Source organism: Leptonychotes weddellii, chromosome 14 (assembly GCF_054177405.1).
Source record: "Leptonychotes weddellii isolate Sample4059 chromosome 14, ASM5417740v2, whole genome shotgun sequence".
In the NCBI taxonomy this organism is placed as follows: Eukaryota; Metazoa; Chordata; class Mammalia; order Carnivora; family Phocidae; genus Leptonychotes; species Leptonychotes weddellii.
Genome location: NC_138382.1, coordinates 59,059,936 through 59,072,247, shown reverse-complemented (window position 1 = coordinate 59,072,247; position 12,312 = coordinate 59,059,936). Strand labels below are relative to the sequence as shown.

The window sequence follows — 12,312 nt, the reverse complement described above, 5'->3', positions numbered from 1 at the left end:
ACCACTAGAACTAGAGCTGGAGGGACAGAGGGACAAAGGGAGGTGGCAGGGTTCCAATGCCCAGGTGCTGGGGCCACAGGGCACTCACAGCTCCTGCTGGAAACATCACCTGAGGCAGAAAGAGATGGGGAAGAAACACCTTGACTTCTCTCCTTTTCCCACCTTCCAGGCTCTGCCAGTGCCTCCCACTGGCCAAGCCTACATGAAAGCCAAAGGGCCGGGAGCCTGAGAAATGTATTTCCTTGGAAACACAGCAGGTCAGGGCAGAGCAGAGCAGGGATCTGAGAGCTCTCAGAAAAATGACTGGCACATGCAGAAGATGGCCTTTCAGGTTAGTGGGACAAGGCTGAATTACTCCCTTGGTGTTGTTGGGACAACTGGCTCTTCATTTCAGAAAAAAAAAGTGAGAACTTCCCCTTACAATATGCACATAAGCTCTTCTTCCCTGTTGGCTCTTCCCCAGGCTACATGAGCTGCCCCTCCTCCCGTAAGCCTTATCAAAGCACCTGCCACACTGCCTTGGACTTGTTACTCAGCAGTGAGTTCCTTGAGGGCAAGGACAACCTCTCCCTTGTCTTCTCAGTCTCGTGCCTACCACCATGGCAGGCACAAGAGTTGACACTTAAATATTTATTGAGTGCATTGATACCTAATTTTCTTTTCAATCTGACCAGTATTGGTTGAACACCTGCTGTGTGTTCAGCACCGTGGAGGGTATGAAAACACGTGACCTAAACCGTCTCTGTGCCTCCAGAGCTCACTGTGACGTTGGGAAGGCAAGATGTGTACACAAGGATGTCTCAGGCAATGAGGTTCTGAGGTCTTAGGATTTTCCCGATGAGTGCGTTTGTTGCCTGAAATAGAAGCCAAGACAGATGGGAAGATGTAGCAGATGGGCAGCAAGCAGAGAGGCAGTAGTCCTGGATGGTGTCCCAGGCTCAGCCAGTTACCCACGGTATGACCCGGTCACCTCATTCCCCCAGTGAGCCCCACTTCCCCATCTGCAAAATGGAGAGGTTGGACTAGGGCAGTGGTGCTCAGCCTGGCTGCCCACTGGACTTAGAGATCGATGGTGACATCACTGGTCTGGGGTAGGGGCTAGACATGGATATTTTTCAAAATCAATTTTATAAAGGTAGAAGTTCACCAATCTAAATTGTATAGTTCGATGGTTTTTAGCATTTTCGCAAAGGTTTACAGCCATCACTACAATCTAATTTTAGAACCTTTCCGCCACCCCTAAAGAGACCCTGTGTCATTAGTAGTCACTTGCTGTTTCCCCCCATCCTCCCCAGGCCTAGGTAACCACGAATCTACTTTCTGTCTCTATGGTCTTGACTATTCTGAACATTTCATATAGATGGAATCATGCAACATGTGGCCTTTTGTGTCTGGCTTCTTTCACTCAGCATGACGCTTTCCAAGGTTCCTTTAAGTCCTAGCATGGATTAATATTTCATCCCAATTCATGACTGAATAATATTTCACTGTTTGGCTATACCACATTTTGTTTATCCATTCATCAATTGATGGACATTTGGGTGGTTTCTACCTTTGGCCATTATGATTAATGCTGCTATGATTATTCATGGACAGGTTTTTGTGTGGGCATGTTTTCATTTCTCTTGGGTATATCCCTAGGAGTGGAATTGCTGGGTCCTATGGTAACTCTGTGTTTAACTTTTTTGAGAAACTGCCAGGTGTTTTCCCAAAGCAGCTGTACCATTTTGCATTCCCACCAGCAGTATGTGGGAGTTCCCCTGGTGATTTTAATATTCGTCTGGGGTGTAAAACCACCAAATGGAGGGTCTCCATTTCTATAATTCTGTGATTTCTTATCCAGGATTATATCCCCAGAGCTGCCCTCAGAAGCCCATGTCACCCAGAACTTGGCTGAGCTGTAGAGTGTATGGTACCGCTGGCTTCTGAGAGCACCGTCATCATTCCTGGTCTTATTTTTGAGAGAAAGCCCCATGAATTCTGTGTTCCAGCTCAAGACCCTCCCCAGTTCCTGCCCTGCCCTGGTCATAGTTCTGGCAGTGGATTCTGGAGGATTATTCTGAATAATTATACCATTATTGTGCTAATTATAATATTTAATAAGTAATGGTATAGTAATATTATTAATATTGTACTAATTACTATAATACCATAATAATGAATATGTTATTGATATTATTATAATATTATAACATTTTAAATAATTATCCCGTCATTCAGTATGCAACACATTTTGATTGAGCATGCTGGGGGTCCCACGGTCACAGAGGGGAGTGGCTCTGGTGGGATTAGGCAGGGCTGTAAGAGTCCCCCACCCTCCCCGTGTCTGCAGAGCTATGCCCACCCCTAATAGTCAGAAAAGTCCTGTATGACATAGCCCCCGCCAATAGAGCACTAACTTCTCTAGGGTTGGAAGTAGAATGAGAGTGGGGGCTTCCCCTGAAAAAAGGGAAGAGAAGAAATTAGATTTGATGCAATTTCTCACTCATGTTTACTAACAGGGCACGTTGCTCCCCTTCGCCAAGCCCCAGTGTAACACAAGGCATCAGCAGCTTCCATGCAGGGTAATAGCAAAAGTTAAATACTAAAGTGCCTCGCATAGTGCTGGGCACACAGTCAGCCAGCCCTCTTCTGCACCAGATTTCATCTCAGCTGCTGGCCCATGGAAGCAGAGGCTAAAGCTTACATAGCCCTCCTCCGCCACCCTCTGAAAACCAGGACTTGTGACCTTCTTTCCAGAATGCCAGAAGCTCATGAACCTCAGCCTCTCTTGACCATGAGCACAGAGCTGGTCTCATTTACTGAACTTTAAGCACTGGTCCCAAGGCTCTGGGGCTGCTGAGTGCTGCTGGACCCTCTGGGTGGGCTTGACTTTCTCTGAGGTCCCTGGGAAGAGGACAGATGCACAACTCTAGTGGATGCCCTTTACATTATAGTCTATCGATATGAACGGCCCTTCCTGGGGTTCTGCAGGGAAGAATCCATGAGGCTATGAAGCCAGGAGCAGTGATTTCCTTAACAGACCCACAACCCTACAAAACTCCATGAATTAGGGTCTCTGGGAGGGTGGTCCCTCCCATGAAGGAACTGAGGGAGCTCCCAGGTCCTCCCACTACTGCTTAGAAACCTTTGCTCTTCTAGAGGCCCTTACCCTGACATGATTCAGGCTGCTTCTTTGACCCTCATCTATTTCTCTTCCCATTTGTCTTGCTCAGTTTTCCCCATAAGTAGCTGTGAAAGGAAAATCACACATGCATATTTTATTTGACATGTTATTAAATGCAATTTATCACTCCCTACATATATATTTATTTCCCTGTTTAGCTTTTCACTCTGGGTTTCCTTGAAATAAAAAAATCACACACTTACTTGGAAAGATGAGTACATGATACCAATGCTCTAGTCCAAGTCCATGGCAGACATCACTAATCAATCAAGCATTCTTTCCTCCTGAGTTGGGCACAACCTCAGAATCCTTCTCAATCTTGTTTTCCAAGCAAAGGGTGAGAATCACTTGAAGCTGGCATAGGAGATGGTGACTATTTGCCATTCCTCAGAAGGTCTTACTCAAAGCTTTCCAACTCCACCTCCAGCCCTAAATGTACACCAGATCTCTGCTATAGGACATCTTTCCTCTTGGATGTTCATTCTCACATTCAGGGTAATTCAAGATGAGCCCTAAATTGGGCAGCCCCTCCAGGCCTCCTAGGCTAAAGGGAATTTTCTCTCTTCTGAGACCCCAGTCTCTGTGCCTCCTTAGGACAGATATTGTTTTCAACATATATGAGAGACAGGAAAAAAATGTCAGGCTTTGTTGTCAAATCCCAGACCCACAGCTTCATCAATCCTTCCTTCTTCCTTCCCTCCTGCCCTCTTTTCCTTCCTTTCTTCAAAAATATATGGAGTACCTACTATGTACCAAGCAAAGGTCTCTACATAGATAAAATTGGATGGTTTATGTAAAATAGCTAGTACACTGCTTGGGAGAGAGCAAGTGCCAGATAATAGTTGGAAGAAAGGAGGATTTTTCAGACCTGGAAATGCACCCAGAATCACCTGGCCCAGCTCTTGTTGCAGAGGAGGAAATTGAAGCCCAAAGCAACTGTCCAAGGTTCCTACACAAGGTTGGGGCAGAACTAAGACAGGAACCCAGGCTTTTCAACTTCAACTCAGCTCACTTTTTGTTGCACCCATTACTGGCTGCATGGGGGAGCTCATGTTGGAGGGGTGAGGCTGGGCTGTGATCCTCAGAAGCCAAAGTCACACCTTATTCCACATCCTCACACACACACGTACACAATGCAAGACCGTCCTGAGCGAAGCGAAGTCTCCAGGAGGCGACCAGGGTGGACAGGAAGAGCACTCTGGCTGCTGATTTGTGGGCAGTGGGCAGAAGGAGAGCGTGGAGGCAGGAAGAGCAGTTAGGAGTCTCAACGGGAGATGACATGGACTTCCAAAAGGGCAGTTTTCATAAAAACAGAGGGAACGATTGGAATTAAAGGTATCATAGCAGTACCCTTAGCAGGTGTCTCCTGTGCAGTGGGGTGACTGAGAGCAAGAGAAAGTGACTCCAAGACTTCTCTCTGTGTCACGATCTTGTCATGGGATGGCTAGCAATTATTTGCTAGTATTGCTTTTTATTTCCTCCTCTCATTTAAGGGACGTCTTTTCTTGAACAGGAGTTATTTAACTTCAGAATAAGAATTCCTTAGGGTTTTAGGTCTCTGATATATACAAATTTCCCCTTTCTGCCTTTTCCTTGAGCGCCGTATTGCCATTGGGTCCTGTTTTGCAATGACCCCGCGGATCTGTTTGTTGAACCGATTTCTCTTGGTTTTTAATGGTCAGAGAACATCTTTTGAAGTACACACAGGAATATCAAGACACTTGACTTTTCTAAATCCTGACTTTGACACCCTCCACAGCTACCCGCTCCCTTCCCCAGGGCTCAGCAGCTCGGACCGGCTGCCTTTCGGCATCGAGGAGAACGGGGGCCCTACCCGCGCCTCAGCCAGGCACCACCATCACCAGCACCAGCACCACCCAAACTATGGCCTCTCGCTGACTCTGGAGAACAAGGAGGGGCCTTCCAGGTCTCCAAACTCCAGCAGTAAATCCCTGACAAGTGAGTAGGGGTGGAGAGGGCAGGGTGGGAGGGAGGGAGGCTGCAGGGCGTGGGCGGCTTCCCCAGATCCTCAAGACAGACCTTTTCCATGCAGCACGTAAAAGTAAAGTCAGCGCTGGGTTACCAGGTCCGGGCTAGAGCAGACAAGAGCCTTGTGCATTTCAGCTGGAGCTTTCCCAGGAAACTCCGATTTAATTCCAACGTGGCAATTCTCTCTCCACCTCATTCCTTAGCAGTTCCTACTTCCACTGGCTCAAGTAATAGAAAGAGGAGGGGAGCCAGGAGGCTAGAATCTCTACTTTTCTGAATTACAGGAAAACCTATTTTGTCCCATTTCTGATCCCTCTTCTGAGAGCAAGGTGATGTCAGGGAGGACCAGTGTACTCTGTTTCAGATCCCACCAAGAGAAGGTGTGGAAATGGAGAGTAGGCACTTATTTGGCAGAGAGGGAGCAGGAGAGCGGCAGAGGGAGAGGGAGAAACAGGCCCCCTGTCAAGCAGGGAGCCCGACGTGGGGCCCAATGCGGGGCTCGGTCCCAGGACCCTGGGATCATGACCCGAGCCCAAGGCAGTCACTTAGCCAACTGAGCCACCCAGGCGCCCCTGGAGAGTAGGCACTTAGAAACCTTTTTAGCAATAGGATAGAGTGATTTTATATCCATTAAAACCAATAAAAAATGGGCTTGGATCTTGTATGTCTATTATTTCATTTTTCTAGAAACTCCCTTTTATTATGCTTTACCAAAGAATTGATCTGTGACACACCAGAGGGGGAAGAACTGGTTCTTTTTCACATACGATGTGCAAAAACACTGAGCTAGAGGCAGGAGTCAAGACACTTGGATTCTGGTCTTCAGAATTTCTCTTGAGCCATGGTTCCCTCTTGGACCTTCAGTTTTCTCATCTATGAAATGGGGTAGAGGGTGTCTAGTTGATGGCCAAGGAATTTCATGCGTCTGTGCAGTGATGAAAGGGTGAGCTGATGAGCCTTTAGCTGTAGACCACAGGGAACAATTCTGGGTTGGCTGAGTCAGAAATGGAAATTCATCATTCATGTGGTGTTGATGAATCAGAACTCTATCCCCTTGACTATCCACACTGCCCTGCTAGGCTATGTCTCATCTTTTTGTATCTGGATAACTGTAATACCCCCTAAGGGGTACCTCCTCCAATGCAGTCTCCATCTTGTAGATGCCAAAGTGAGACCTCTCACCAGATAGCTCTGACCAAATGCCTTAAGACCTTTCAATGGTGTTTTACTGTCCTGAGATAAAGCCCACACTTCTGAGACCTTCCCAGCCTGGCCCCCGCCAAGGTCTCCAGCCTTCCCCGACTCCTCACTACACTCTATAGACACACGAAACTACTCTCCTCTCACCAATTACTGAGCTGTGTTCCTAGTGCTATCCTTTGCACCTGCTATTCCCTCTGCCTGGAATGCTTTTCTCCACCCTAGTGAACTCCCACACATTTCTTCAGGAACCAACTCAAATATTGTCGTTGGTGAAACTCTCCAACACGCCTTTCTGATTCCTGGCTTTGGAGTGCCTTCCCTTTTGCCTCTATAGCAATTAAGTAACCTTTAATATCTGTACAAGTCTCTGTGTTTAATATCTGCACATGTCTCTGTCTCCACCACTAGACTACAATTGTGCCTCATCTATCTTTTTATTCCAGCTGCCCAAATCTCAATTGCAAACGATAACTTGGTTCAAGCTTTAATACATAATGAATATTTAATAATTAATGAATATTTCACTGTATTAATGGGTAAATACAAGCCAGTGGAAGGAGTGATGGCAAACTAATCCAAAATAGTACAGAAATCAAAATCAATGAATTTAGTTTTGGAAACAAAATGGTTTTCAAGGGCACCTTCATATGCCTGTTAGCCTGAACACACATCTTTCTAATTTGCATAGTGTTTGCCATTAATAATGCATTTGTATGTAAATGACCTCCCCTAATCCTTACAGCAACCCTGTAGGGTAAGTAGTTTTATTTTCATTTTATTTTTATTTTATTTATTTATTTATTTATTTATTTTAGGATTTATTTATTTATCTGACAGACAGTGAGAGAGGGAACACAAGCAGGGGGAGTGGGAGAGGGAGAAGCAGGCTTCCCGCGGAGCAGGGAGCCCGATGCGGGGCTCGATCCCAGGACCCTGGGATCATGGCCTGAGCCGAAGGCAGATGCTTAATGACTGAGCCACCCAGGCGCCCCTATTTTCATTTTAAAATGGCTCAGAGGCTCAGAGATAGAGTGACTTGCCCAAGGCCACCCAGCTCATACCTGGGGTTAGACTTTGAAGCCTTGATCTTAGGTGTTCTCACAGCCCACCAGCTGGTGCATATTCTAGGGATTTCGGAGGGGGGGGTGGGGAGAAGGCAGACAGAAGGGTGCTTGGGGATCAGGCTCTGGTAAGCATCTTTTATCACGTCTATCTTTCCTTATTCATTCCCCCCTGGCCACTTGTAGAACTGAGTCCAGGACGGCCTGCCCTGTTCAGTGAAGCTGCCGCCCATCTAAAGAAGCTGGAACTGGAGACGGTGAAAGCTGCTGGACCCTGGCCTGCTCTGCACATCAACATAAATAAGGTGCCGAGGATCAGGGCTGGGTGATGAGCGTGGACCTGCGGTTTTGTGTCAAACCTCTGGTTATTCCCCTGGGCTGCCTCCTAGATTATGTGCCTTTATCTTGGAGGGATTTCTATTAAATTTTTCCTGACATTTCTGCTCAGTCTCTTAAGAGCAGAAATGTACTTATATTCTTTCTGGCTGATTTATATCACTAGGAATTGCCCTCGGTGCTGAGGCTAACAGGCTGAATCTGTTAGTGATCTCTCCCTCCTTCTAGACCTAAAGCTCAATGAGGAGGTGCCCCCATTTACCTCTTTCCATTTTTTACCCATCTGTATTGGTCTGCTCAGGCTGCTATAACAAAATACCATAGACAGGGTGGCTTAAACAATAGATATTTATTTTTCATTGTTCTGAAGGCTGGCAGGCCAAGATCAAGGTGTCTGCCAGTTTGGTTCCCTGGTAAGGGCTGTCTTCCTAACTTGCAGATGGTTGCCTTCTCGCTGTGTCCTTACCTGCAGAGAGAGCTCAGTGTTTCTCTCTTTCTCTTCTTCTTCTCCTTCTTCTTCTTTTTTTTTTTTTTTTAAGATTTTATTTGTAAGTAATCTCTATACCCAATGTGGGGCTCGAACTCACAACCCTGAGATCAAGAGTTGCATACTCTACCGACTGATCCCCTCTCTCTTCCTCTTCTTATAAAGCCACTATTCTGATCATGAGGGCCCCATTCCATGACGTCATCTAAATCTGTTCACTTCCCAAGGGCCCCATCTCCAAATACCATCCTATGTGGAGTAGGGCTTCAACATATGAATTCGGTGGGGGGACAATTCAGTCCATAGCACCCTCTCTCTCTCTGACAATGCCTGGCACATAGTAGATGTTCAGTAACTGTTTGCTGATGTAAAGAAGGGAGGGACTGAAGGCAGGAGGGAAGAAGAGAGAAAAAGGGCTGGAGCAAAGCTTTCCTTTGGCTAGACCTGTTCTTATAGTCCATAAGCAGCCTTATGAAAGCCAAATTTTATCTTCGAACTGTAGAATGTCAGGGCTGGATTCAATCTACCATTTGGTTCAGCTTTCTTACCATCCGAGCTCAGAGGAAGGGAAATTATTTTCTTGAGGTCACACAGCAGGGGACGAATCCTGGGGCCCCTGACTCCCGGCCCAGTGCTCTCTGCACTCCAGCATGCCTCTCCGTTTTGTACACCAGGCTTTCTCGACCTCAGCACTACGGATATTTTGGGCTGTGCTTGTGGAGGAGCTGGTCCTGTGCGTTGCTGGATATGTGACAACATCCCTGGGTTTCACCCGCTAGCTCTAGGAGCACCCCCATCCAGGTGCGACAACCAGCTTCATCTCCAGACATTTCCACAAATATCCCCTAAAGGGCAAAAGCGCTCTAGTTGGGAACCAGTGTTTTACGCATATTTTAATTTTTAAAATCCCCAAAGCAGTAGTCTTTTTCATTCGTGGATCATTTCTTCCACTCTGATGCTTCTTCGCTTCACCCCCCCTTTATAAGAGGGAATAGGAAGCATTTGGAAGATCTGGCCTGAGAAGCACCCCTCCTCCTTACCCACACTGGGCTATTCCTCCACCGTAGCCAACCCTCCAGCCTATGCTAGACTTCCAGGATTTCTCACAAGACCCTCATTTCCTTGCATTCCCCCAAAGGGCAGCCTCAAGTCCCTTTGACACCATCAAGGGCCTGCTCACCTGCTTTTTCTTCTAGACCACCCTCCCCGATGGCCAGCTGGAAAGAATCCCTCCCGTAGGATGGCGCCGACATTCACTCAGTCACCGGGTGCTTAGTGAGCAGGCCCATCCGAGGCGCTGGGAAACCAACCCAATATATCATGCGCCCCCTGCATGGTCTTCTTTCTCTTAGTCTCTTCATTTTCAAACTTGTTTTCTGCAATCCATGCAATAAATGGTTTGAAGAGGCTTATCCAGAGTTTGGCAGAATCCAAACATATTTTGTGAGGTGAGACAGCAGATAACAAGCCGCAGACGGCTCACAAGCTCTGTGTAATCTGCAGTTGCCATGAATGTTGGTGGGCCGTCAGCAGGCGTGGTCGCTCTGGGTTAAGGTGTATCTGAGACAGCTGTGATTTGCTGCGCATTTTCCCTGCAGCCCTTTTTTCTCTCCTTCCACTTGAAGAAATGCATCAGGGAGCAAGTGGGCTAAAGTGATGTCAGATAATCTTGAGTTTGTCCTAACACAGAAGCAAAGAACGTTATTTCACACTATGACTGTCCTTAATCACACATTCGGTGCCACGGACCTCACCCCACAGTTGGTGACCAATGGCTTCAGTGCTTTCAAGGATTTTTCCCAGTCTCAAGGATCGAGAATCCTCTGATTCTTCGAAGTTTGGATAAGTTCCTGTTCTCGATCTGATGGTGAGAAGACATTTTCATTGCCCAGGTCCAAAGTTGTACCCGAAGTTATCACAGGGATTTAAATCTCACCAGATTTCGAATGTGTAAACAATGTTGTAAAAAGTGCATCCGATCCTTTCTTTATCCCCAAACCACTTCCCCCAAACAGATGGACTGTTTCCAACTATAATCATCTCAAAGCCCGATTGTCATTCACTTGTATGTTGTAAATCTGTATTTCAATATTGAATGATAAGGCATCTTTCACCATTCAAATTGAATGCAAAACACAATGCATGGTCATGCAAAAGAGAGAAAGCACGGTTCTTGGAACCATCTTTCAGGCTGGAATGATGGACTCGTTGTAATCCAGATGTTTATCTCCTAGAGATGACTTCGATGCAAACCTATGCATAGAATGATAGTCAGATTTCCCCAAATTTATATTGGTCTTCACCTGCATCTATTCATTAGAGCCGGCCAGTAGCTCCTGCTTCATCAGGTAGAACAGGAACAAGCCAGCTTCAATTTTATATCCAAAAAAAAAGCAGTTTAAAAGGACTAAAATTCAAAGGGAAAACCAGTGCTGAATTCTCATTCTTTTCTTATTTAGCAGCATTCATTTTTTTTTAAATAGATCTTCGGTCATTAGTGTCAGTATAACTATATCCCCTTAAGCAATTGTCAAAAACTCCAAGTGGGCTTTTTATTCTTATATTCCAGCATATCATTCCAGAAAATTAAATCTAATTTAAAAATTAACTCTTCACACACCAGTGAAAACACCCATGCTGGTGTTAAACAATTAGCTTCATGTGGCAGGATTTACAAACACAAGAGCTACACTACCAAGCTCATCTTTCAAAATAAATGAGTTACTTATTTGTTTTGGGAGTTGGGGGCATTCCATGTCTTTTAGGATAATGATTCCAGCCAAAAGAGTCTGTTCTCTTTATACCCAATTCGATGGCTTAGGATCATTAGTGCCCTCATGTCTGATGCTCTTTTTCAGTTGTGTTTTCTTTTCTAACCAAAGAATCTAACGTAAGAGTGCCATTCATATCTTTTTATTTTATTTTTCTCATTTGCTCATCACAGTAATCTTATGAAGGAAGAAACTGAGACTCAGGGAGGTTAAGGGGATCCAGTATGGCTGAGCGGTCAAGATCTTGCAGGCACTCGATCATGAGTATGATTCGTGGCTCTTCTGCATCCTTTCTGTGTGACCTGGGGCCAGTGACATACCATCTCTCTGCTTTGTTTTTCTCATCTATAAAACGGGGATGGTGACAGTATCTGCCTTCAAATGGGAGGAGGCAATGAAATGTGCTTGGTCAGCAGCTGGTCCACAACAAGCTCTCAGTAAATGTGAGCGACTGGAATTATTTTTCTTTTCATCATCACCATCCTCATCATTTTTGTTTTATGGTGCCAAACAAGGCGAGAGCTGAGATTAAAATCCAGGTCTTCTGTCCCTGCTTATCTTGCTGTTACATGAAATGGCTTCATTCTACTCAATCTACCAAGGGCTCCTTGATGCATTTGGAGGTCCCGCTGGGAAACTGCATTCTGTGCTCTCTTTTCTTTATTAAATAATGTCAACCAGCCGATTGCCCTCTACTTCCTCTGGCACTTTCATAACACTCCTGCTATGTGTACCAAGGTGCTCAGTTGGACTTTTGAATTAGCAAATCGGATTCATTTTGGAGCTTTAGAACATTTTGTTCTTGTCCTGTACACTGTATAGCCAACGTGTCGCCTCAAGTCCTGCTATTGGGACTTCTAGCCGTCGTATGGTCTTACACCTTTCTTATTAAACACATCTCTTTAACCATACATCATTATCATCTTTTTAGTGGGTATTTATCGGGCACCTGCTGTGTGCAAAGCACCACGTCAGCGCTGGGATATGCGCTGACCACCATAGGCATGGCTCACATTAAGACTCTACTCGCAACGTGGTGTGTGTACCATCAGAGATGATTTCAGGTTATACACATAGATGAGTACTTTTTCCTAGTTATGTAGTTGTCATAATGTCTTCTCTAATAAATAGCCACAAAGCCTATTATTTCAAAGATATTAGTGTGTAGGACACACTGAAAATAGGTAGTCCCCAGGTAATCCACCTTAACTGGATCATATAAATGATAGGTACATGTTGGGGCGCCTGGCTGGCTCAGGCCATGGCACGTGGGATTCTTGATCTCAGGGTTGTGGGTTC

General features: G+C 45.7%; 1 protein-coding gene across 5 annotated transcripts in view; it reads left to right on the top strand.

Annotated features, from left to right (window-relative positions):
* The window catches only part of EPB41L4B (erythrocyte membrane protein band 4.1 like 4B), a 127,124-nt gene that overhangs the window by 85,861 nt on the left and 28,951 nt on the right, over positions 1–12,312 (top strand). For all 5 annotated transcript variants that reach the window (XM_081803343.1, XM_081803341.1, XM_081803340.1 and 2 more), the window contains exons 16-17: positions 4,926–5,125; positions 7,606–7,724. In XM_081803343.1, the coding sequence (XP_081659469.1) occupies positions 4,926–5,125; positions 7,606–7,724 (319 nt within the window). The remainder of the gene's footprint in view (positions 1–4,925; positions 5,126–7,605; positions 7,725–12,312) is intronic.